The sequence below is a fragment of the Octopus bimaculoides genome, chromosome 19, assembly GCF_001194135.2.
Source record: "Octopus bimaculoides isolate UCB-OBI-ISO-001 chromosome 19, ASM119413v2, whole genome shotgun sequence".
Lineage (NCBI taxonomy): Eukaryota > Metazoa > Mollusca > Cephalopoda > Octopoda > Octopodidae > Octopus > Octopus bimaculoides.
The window spans coordinates 30,304,566-30,314,704 of record NC_068999.1 but is presented as its reverse complement, the minus strand read 5'-3'; the positions used below and the strand labels follow the sequence as shown (position 1 = coordinate 30,314,704).

At 35.0% G+C, this 10,139-nt stretch overlaps 1 protein-coding gene across 5 annotated transcripts in view; it reads right to left on the bottom strand.

The window, feature by feature from the left end:
- LOC106869951 (E3 ubiquitin-protein ligase Mdm2) overlaps positions 1 to 10,139 on the bottom strand; it is a 109,459-nt gene that overhangs the window by 92,020 nt on the left and 7,300 nt on the right. The window contains exons 1-2 of one of the 5 annotated variants that reach the window (XM_052974824.1): positions 9,725 to 9,993; positions 9,459 to 9,605 (exon numbers count right to left, since the gene is read on the bottom strand). The exons of 1 other annotated variant lie outside the window; for it this stretch is intronic. Coding sequence is in view for 1 of the 4 variants with exons in the window: in XM_052974823.1 (XP_052830783.1) it covers positions 8,287 to 8,374 (88 nt within the window). In the remaining 3 variants the exon portion in view is untranslated. Of the gene's footprint in view, positions 1 to 8,286; positions 9,347 to 9,458; positions 9,606 to 9,724; positions 9,995 to 10,139 lie in introns of those variants that run through there. 3 more of the 5 variants (XM_052974825.1, XM_052974826.1, XM_052974823.1) reach the window with 3 other exon arrangements.

Sequence of the window (10,139 nt, the reverse complement as noted above, 5' to 3'; positions counted from 1 at the left end):
TCAGGCGACCCTGTCAAAGGCTTTCTCCATGTCAACAAAAGCCAGGTACAGAGGTTTATCTTTGGCTAGGTATTTCTCCTGCAGCTGTCTTACCAGAAATATAGCATCAGTGGTGCTTTTCCTTGCTTTTACCACACACCTGGAAAAATTTAAATGTATACAAAGACATTGTGAAGTGGCCAATAATAAACCATTTTTCCAGTGAGACAAGTTATTAATCAGACTTTGTGGAGTTTCCCTACATAGTTGCATACAGAATTTAAATCAAGTGGATAATCATGGTCAACCCTGAAAGATTGCTAATAACTGTTAAACTGTCCACTCACACAATACTAACTAGTCATGCAATGCTTGGGTTGAAGCAAGAGATTCAAATACTTCTGGCTATTTCATCATCTATAAAGTTGTGAGCTTACAACATTTAGTAATAAAGTAGTATTAAAAGGGAATGGAGAGAAGACTGAGCAGGTATTGAAATGAACAAGATGAGGTAAATATTCCATTTAAAGAGATGGTAATGGTAGTGAAGGAGACATGTAATATAATGAATAGATTAAAAACTAAATTGAGAAGTATGGAAGTGTAGTTTGATTGTAGAAGTTAATAAAATTTAGACTGAAGCTGGAAAACACCTAACTCATAAGAAAATGGTGATGATGATGATCATAACAGATGAACATAAATTGAGGTAAGCATTTTACTATGAATAAGTCCATTCAGTTTTAAAACAGAAGAACCACATCAACAGCCAACTTACTTCACAATCTAATGAAGCCAGAATAACAAACCTTCCTATAAATACTGATATTATGACTAAAAAGTTTCCTAATACTTGTCTTAACCAATTAATCAATGTCCTTAATACTAACTTATCTCTACTTGATCTGTAATCCAGTAGTTTGTATGGCCTCTGAAATGACAGGTAAATCAATATCAGTAGCAATTTCCTGTAAACCCCTTCATTAAAATATATTAGTCACTACTTTCAGGTGATTACAGACAAGCCCAACATAAATAAGGAAGCATCAATTAGTGAAGGACCTAGAGTTGAGAATTAGCAATTACATAAAAGATCTTCAGTCATAGTCAGATACAGATACGGATATGCAGTCACTGACATACATACACAGTCATTGATACACAGCCAAAATACTAGCACAGAGATACATACAATCGCTCATACATGGACATACACACAGTTGCTGACACAGAGGGAGAGGGGTAATAGAAACTATGGTGAAGAGAAAAAGAGGTGCTTAATTTGAAGTGCTGTCTAACTGATCCTTTCAATCCCTAAGAAGTAATTAACTTAATCAAAACTTCAGAAAATCCCATTTTGTTTGAAAAATGAAGTATTTAATTGACATTACAAGTGAACCTTTTCCAATACCTCAATAATTATTTTAATTATCTGGACTGCACCCCCTCCCCTCGGTTGATGTCTGTCATGGCCAGACATCAGTTTTGTATTTTAGAAACAGGATTTAACTTTCAGTACTTTTGTGAAAATCTTTCAAATTTTGTAAGTTACCACAAACTTCATAAGTAATACGATAGCCAGGCTTAAGACAGCAAATGGCTGTTGAAACAAGCAATACCATAAATAAACATGAGCTGCAGCAGGTAAACTATGAGAAATGTAAACCTGTCTAATTGCATATATAACAAAAATAACTGTTGCTGATATATGCACCTCAAATTTCTAAATAATCAATTAATGAGGTCGAAACTATTGAAAAGGTTGCAAGATGCAACGAAAATTTTAGAAAAATAAAAAAGAAATAAGTGGAAATTTTACCGGTGAGTGTGTTAAATTATAAGGCACTAAAAGAGAATAACTCTCCCCAGACACAACAGAACATGCTTCAACACACGAAATCACATAAAAAATCTTGCAAACCAAATTCAAAAACGAAACATTTGATTAGAGGTCATTTAGTATAATAACTTTTTCATTAAGTTTTTTATTTAAAATAAACCTTAACAAAAGGTTCTTTCATAAAATTCAAATGGAAAGTTCTAATATAAACATAGAGACTTGATGTGAACAGTTTTGTAACACAAAATTAGAAGAGATCTGATATATGTATATCCAAAAAGTTAACTGAAAATTTTTGAAGTTTGTTATATGATGTAAATGTGGATACCTGATCTTTATATCATACATCCATTATAATGCACAAATTTTTCAGTCATATCCCTATACATTGAACTGTTAGTTCCACATCTTGTAATAACAGATCAATATTATGCTGAATCTAAGATGTTAATTGCAAATAAAGTATGCAACTATGACAGTATAAGGAATTGAATAATGACATAAGTGTTCCAAAAAGAAAAGAAAAAGAAGCTGATGAGTTCTATGAAAGGTTATTAAATGTAGAGAATGCATAGGAGAAAGAAGCTTTTCCCAATGTAGATCTAACAGATAAACTAATCATTCTAGTAGACAGCAGTCTGATAGATATAAGCAATTAAGGATATGAAAGCAAAGAAAGCACCTGAGCCATCAGGAATTATTGCTGAGATGCTTAAAATATCTGGTGGAGGAGGATATACCTTGGTCACCTATATAGTCAATCAGTTTGTAAGGAAGATGTCTCCAATAATGACTGGCATAGCAGTATCATAGTCAACTGTTAAAAGGATAAATAAGATGCCTTATACAGATGTAATTAAAGAGGTATTAAATTGCTGAACCAGATCATAAAGGTTACACAGTAATAGCTCGATTAATTAGAAAGAGAATTAGCCTAATGGAGATGCAGTTCAGTTTTGTACAAGGAAGTTCTGTTGGTGCCATCTGTCAAATGAGACAAATGTAAGAAGTATTTAGTTAAAAGTAAGCTGCTGTATTACACACTCATTCACCTGAAGAAAGCTTTCAACATGGTCCCTCATTACATGGTTAGTGAAATGTCCCTGTGGAAGAACAGCTTGTGAGAGACACACAAACCATGTACAGGGGTGCAGTCAGCAAGGTGAGAGTTAGCAATGAGTACAGTAATGAACTCAGTGTGCAGCTCACCAGGGCTCAGTTCTCAGTCCCTTTCCATTCATCAAAGACCTCCAGGACATAAGAGGGATTTAAGACCAGATGCACATGGAGACTCCTATATGCTGGTGACCTCACTGTTATAGCTGAATCTGTAGGACAAAGAAGAGAAATTCCAAGTGTGGAAGAAAAACCTGCAATCATAGGGTCTCAAAGTTAATTTAGCAATGACTAAAGTTTTAGCAAGACACTAGCACTCCATCAATTACAACGATGAGAGTTCCAGTTGATCCGATCAACAAAACAGCATGCTCATGAAATTAACGTGAAAGTGGCTGAGTACTCTACAGACACCCTTAGTTCTCCCTTAGTTGTCAGGGAGATTCAGCATTATACAGAGTGTAACAAGGCTGGCCCTTTGAAATAAGGTACTACTCATTTTTGCCATCTTAGTGAACTGGAGCAACATGAAATAAAGTGTCTTGCTTAAGGACACAATGTGCCACTGGGAATCAAATTCATGACCTTACAATCGTGAGCCAATTAGCCTATGTGCCTTCACTTTTGGCAAGGAAGCAGACAGGAAAGTATAGTAGCTAAAAAACAAGCTAGAGGAAGTTCAGAGAGCTATTACCTTTGTTGATAAAAAAAAAGGTTTGTCTGTATGATGCCTGTTTATAACCAGTAATGTTACATGATAGTGTGTGGGCCTGAATGCAGAGGATACACAAATACTAAAAAGAAATAAGCAAGCATGCTCCACTGGATGTGCAGTGTTAGTGTGCATGAACAACAGAGTACAAATGTACTGAGAGAAAAAATTAGGCGTAAGAGGAATTAAGATAGATTGTGCAAGAGAAAAGAATGCATTGGTATGAGCATGTAACATGTAGAGATGAGGGCAGCTGTATAGAGAAATGTAGATTGCATAATGTAAATGGAATATGTGGCAGAGAGAGACTCATGAAGACATGGGACAAAGTAGTCAACGCTTATCTAAGAATATGGAGCCTCACAGCAGAGATAGCAAAGGACCAACAGGACTTACAATATGTGATGTTTGAGACAACCCACCAAACATGGTGAAACTGTAGTTATATGTGCAAAATGTGTATGCATACAACTAGGTCCCTTGCCTAGTTTGTCCCTGTCAAGCCTTCCCCATCTTACATCACTCTTCTAACTACTGCATTATTCTGCCACTGAAATTAAATGAAAATAATACTACATATATCATCATCCCTTTCTGTGCTACCAGATACCTGCCCCTCTTCTTGAAACCACATATTTTTTCCATTAATCACCCACCACTCCTCCCTTGAACCACCACCTATCGACACACTATCTCATATTTACCAATCACACACCTGTGTTTACCACTTACTTCATTCATCCCTTCACATTCACTCCCTATACACTCTTGCAGCCATTACACCATCACCTCTCTCCTGAATCACTTGTATTGAGATCTATCCATCATTTCCTTCCCCAACTCATATTTACCACCAACCATCTCTCCACCTTCATGACCATTCACTCCTATACTTCTCTCTAACCATCTTTCACTCTCTCCACATATTCTTGCCACTTTTAGCCACCCACTCTTCCTGATCTCTGTCACACACTCTCTTCTAACTGCCTTGTGTCTTGAGAGTATACTCTGACATCATGTCACCAGAATCTTTCTCCATCTTTCCAATTCCACCTCAATTACTCACTCCTACCCTTATTTACTATGTGCAACAACTCTTCAGCAATAAACTTGTTCCTGTCCTTTCTATTTAACTTCTCAACAATTAGCTTATGATACTCTATGATATTCCCACTCCATTTATAGGGCTCTTTAGTTTTGCAATTTACATGACCTCACTAATGCTGTGCCACAAAAAAAGCACTTAGAACACTCTGCAAAGTGGTTGGCATTAAGAAGAGCATCCAGCCATCAAAATCATGCCAAAGCAGACACTGGAGCACAATGCAGTTTTGTTGGTATTATTAACAGTCTCCCAATCTATATATTTCAGTAAGTGTGTAAAAAATGAAGGGAATTAGTTTTGTGTATTATCATCAATCATTTCTTTTTATGTTTAGCTTACAGTTTCTGATTAAGATAATGTTGCAATCACTTCCTATTTTATACTTCAATATATTTAGTATAAGAAAATGGAGTGATTATTAAAATATCATAGCAATTGATACATACACAACACAGAATGTCTTCTACAACAGTCTCAGGCCAAACCATGCTTTGCAAGTGCTATTGATATGTTCTTAAAATAGAAAATAAACGGACCAAATAAATTCCAGATTATCCACTCAAAAACAACACTAACATTAGAAATAGAAGTCGAATACTGTCATCCATAAAGCTCAAGTTCACAAAAACTGAACAGATTAAGATAAGCAGTAGCAAGCTAGGTGAGGAAAATCAGAAATAAAGCACAGTGTAATGCTTAAAATGTGATATCACAATTACACTTGTCTGCTATCAACATCAAAGTCGGGTTTGATAACATAACAGCTGACCACTACCAGTCTGTGTCACTTCCAGACAAAAGTCTTATATAGGAAACAGAAAGATTTACTCTGAAAATGAAAATATCTGACTTGCATTACTGAATCAAAAAGAAAAAATATCTTTAATATATCTGAAATGTTAATCATTTAAAGTTTGAAAACCACAGTAAAATTTACTGGAAACAGAGGAGTAAATGCATTGTATGATTCAGGTGGGTGGGAATGATAGTTTTAATAAGAACAAAGGTGTATAAACTTCTTACATTATTAACTTCTCAAAATTCTCCTCAATATCCCAGTTTGGAGGCTACATAAGCTGTGGAGATAACATTTCCTACTCAGTGGATGCTATAAGAAGTTAATATTAGTTAAAGCACAAATGTTCTATCACTAGATCAATGAATCCAGATACCTATATCATTTCAGAACTTACAGTACTTTTTATCTTTTATCATGATTTTTTTCTTCTTTTTCTTTTGTTACAATTATGAAATATTTTTACAGATTAACTACAAAAATATCCAGCATTATTTCACCTGGTACAGCTATTCTTCCTGAAGCCTACCAATTTGATATAATCTTAGCCTTATTTCCAAAATCAAAGGGACTTGTAGAATGAATATCATTATATTACTCTAATTCATTGTTTTTTTTTTCACCTTTTCTTTCCAACTCAGAGTTGCTAAATCTAAATACATATAGTACGGCAAGGATAATCAGAAATTATTTACATTAGACGGATATTTTTCCTCATCTTGTTTGTTGTTAACACAACGTTTCAACTGATGTACCCTCCAGCCTTCATCAGGTGTTGTGGGGAAATTTTGAACCTAGGTTCTCATTCCTAAGGTATTTTTTTATGTTGTTATGATTATTATTATTATTAAGGTCACTGCCTGGAATCGAACTCGGAATCTCGGGGTTAGTAGCCCGCGCTCTTAACCACATCAAAAAAATACCCTAGGCATGAGAACCCAGGTTCGAAATTTCCTCAAGACACCTGATGAATGCTGGAGAATATATAAGCCGAAATGTTGTGTTAACAACAAACAAGATGAGGACAAATATCCGTCAAATATAAATAATGTACATAATTCCTCATCTTTTTAAATATAGAACTGTATAATCAGAAATGTAACGAAATTTTATCCTTTATCTCTATACTGGGATCAGTGGCGCCCGCCAAATCAGAAAGATCTTGATTCATAAATACCTTATGAGTGAAATAGTAGACAGAAAGGGTACAGTAGCCAGGTGTGTGGTGTGTGTGGTTGCACGCACGCGCGATTACGTTTACACGTTCATGTTACCTTTTACGTTTTACTTATTTCAGTCATTGGACTATGGCTATGCAAGGGCACCACTCTGAAAGGATTAGTTCAACAAATCGACCCTAGTACTTTTTTGTAAGTCTGGAACTCAGTCTGTCAGTCTCTTTTCTTGAACTTGTTTACGTTCCAGTAACTTACTGGAACGTAAACAAACCAACATCAGTTGTCAAGTGGAATAAAGGGACAAACACACACACACACACACATACTCGATGGGCTTCCAGTTTCCATCAAACAAATTCGCTCATGCTATAATAGGGTCGCCAGAAGAATTAGGGAGAAGCAATTAATCGGGCCTTGGGTAAATAGACTTTTTTGTTAGACGAGAAAAACTGTGTTGTATGTAAACAACTACTTAAATGAAGTCAGATACATTTTTGTCATGTGAACTGCTTGATAAATTTATATGAAAATATTTTAAACTTAACTTTTGAACTCAAATAAGCACCATTTGTTAAACTATACATTGTGTTTATATGCAAACCTCTGTTTATCCTTCTTAGTTAACAATTAAGTTTGTTTTATAAATGAAATAATACCAGATTGAAGACAAATTTCTAAATTTAGAAAAGTTGTTTAACCACAATTACCTCCCTTGTCTTGGGATCCTTAAAATGGGAGTATCTTGGTCACAGTCCATTGACTGAAACCGCTAAACAAAAGAAGAAAAGGAAAGAATATACGAAACGATACCATCAGAGAGATATATGAGATGATCATAACGATGAAAACAGCCCTCTACCTCATTTTAATACAAAATCTTGATAAGAACTCAAAGTTGAAATCTAGGTTCAAAATTCACCTAAATGACGAATGCTTGTCTAGACTTATACAAATTCCTGAAGATGAAAACAGCAATCAACGATAAATATCACGATAGTATCACGTAATGTCACAGCCAACGATAAAAATAATCTGATCTTCTGCTTTTAGTTCTGACTTAGATGACTGACACACACACCTTAAAATTCCCGTCAGTGGTATGATAGGTTCTAAAACCTTTTCATCTTGATATAATTGATACAACATTAAAATCAATAAGTTTAATTATTAAGCTATAGTTTTCTGCACAACTCACATTATTTAAAGAATTTGCCTACAGCAAAGATTTAGATTAAATGTTGCCAATCAATTGCCTTAAACAGATAACTGTTTTGCAGAAATCAGAGTTGCTGTTAACATTCAGAATAGATTTGCCCAAGTAATAGTTATTCTGCGTCTAACAAAATTTTTTAACTTAGGGTAACATTAAGTATCAATTCATCTTAAACATAAGCAAATGAAAGTTTTCGTCACATTACACAATCTGTAATACATTCTTCAATAATTTAAGATGTGGGCCGCTTTGAGAAAAACAAACCATTCCAACAAACTTATTTCTTCAAATATTTCGAAATGAGAGCAAAGAACCGGTGAGAATAATATTCTCAAAGAAACACTTACCTTTCACATAGTAGGATGTAATTATTGCTCGAGGGAGCAGGTTTACTCCAATACCAACACTGCGAGTAAATTTGGCAACCCCAGGCATTCTTAAGACGATGGATGTGTACTTGCAAACAAGAAGTTAGGCGAAGGGTCAGGTCACAGAACCTCCGAATATCTCAGTTGCACCGTCAAAAGACGAATTTTCATATATAACGGTCTACCAAAAAATGACGACAGGAGCTGCTCTCTTGTTAGTCTTTTTTTCAAAACAACTATTCTCCACTGTGATAAAGTATGGAACTAGTGATTAGTGATCTGGTGTCATTCTTGTCTGAGCAAATCTGATTCCAAGAAGCAAGCTGAGGCGAGTGGCGATCGTAATGCCACCTCTTTAGATGATAATAATGACAACTATTTGGTGTAGAGACAGAGAGAATAAGTTCAGACTAGTGTTGTTTGTCTTATAAAATATAGTAGATAAACCAGTGACCGGTAGTGTCGTGTTTATACATGCCCCAGCTGACAATACCAACACAGAAATATTACTAAGTTAGGATATTAATAAAAACATGTAAAAGTTTCTCAGTTAAACAATTTCAAATTTTTTTTAGCTGTTATTTGAAGGTTGAGGGGGGAAATCACTTCAGAAATTAGAAATATATTAAATAATAGGAAACAAGTGGATAAAATAATTGAAGTTTGATGAGAGAGCAGCAAGTTTGAGTGGAACCTTTAATGTCTAATGATAAAATGAGGAGTGAATTAGTGATATATAGCAATAGCAATTAGCAGTGGGGGTGTGAAGGATGTGTGTGGTCGTGATGTCATAAACCAGCTGTTGTTGTTGTTGTCGTCAAGTTTGAACATGCAGCAGTAGTAGGCAGGATGTGTAGGATATACTGGTCACACAGCTGACTACCTCTCTAAATATATACCTACGGCAATTCACTAATATTTACCTCGGTAGCTTCAACTACAGCAGGGTGAGGAAGGGGGCAGTGAGATAATTGGATAAATACATTGAATTTATAGAATAGATGAAAATGTAAAATTCTATAATTTAGCAACTTATAAACGGCAAAACAGCTGACAAGGAGAAATAATCAGTTGAGAACCACATGGGGGGAAACGGCGTGATTCTTTTATTAAAATACCATTCAAATATAGGATTTAATATAGACACTGACCTCAGTAGTTGATAGCTATTTTACAGACCCCCGAAGGATGAAAGCAAAGTTGACTTCGGCGCGATTTGAACTCAAAATGTTAAAGGGCAGTAACTATACACCATTAGGCATACAGTCTAGCGATTCTGTGTTGTCTTCGGAAATTTGCTACAACAAAACAAAATGAAGAAATACTTTTGAAACTACTTTAGAATATTTGGGCCAATAATAAAGAAATCTGTCACTAACCAACGATTATTAAAAGGATGATAAAATATAGAACTTACCAAATAGAATTGGTGCCCGTCTACCAACCTGGTGAGGACATTTACAGCCCGCCAACACTACAACTTACTACACAAAGAACTATTACAAAAGGCCATTTCTAACCATACTCTGCAAGGGCCATTCTCAGTAGTTTTGTTTTCCTGATTTAAACTAAAATCATTGATTTGTAAAATTCTAGAATGATAATATTGTTTTCAAGAAGTCTCAAGTGCAAAGACCTATTTTGTGGCGTAAGGTTTAAAATGGTGTTATTTGGTCGTGATAAGGTTCTTGTCTCCTGTAACTAAAGAGTGAAGTTAGTGTGTTACGTTCTTCAGCACATTTTGGTCCACCTTTTTAGTTTGCAGTGAATAACAGCACTGTTAATTACTTGCACACACTCATATATATATATATATATATATATTTATATAT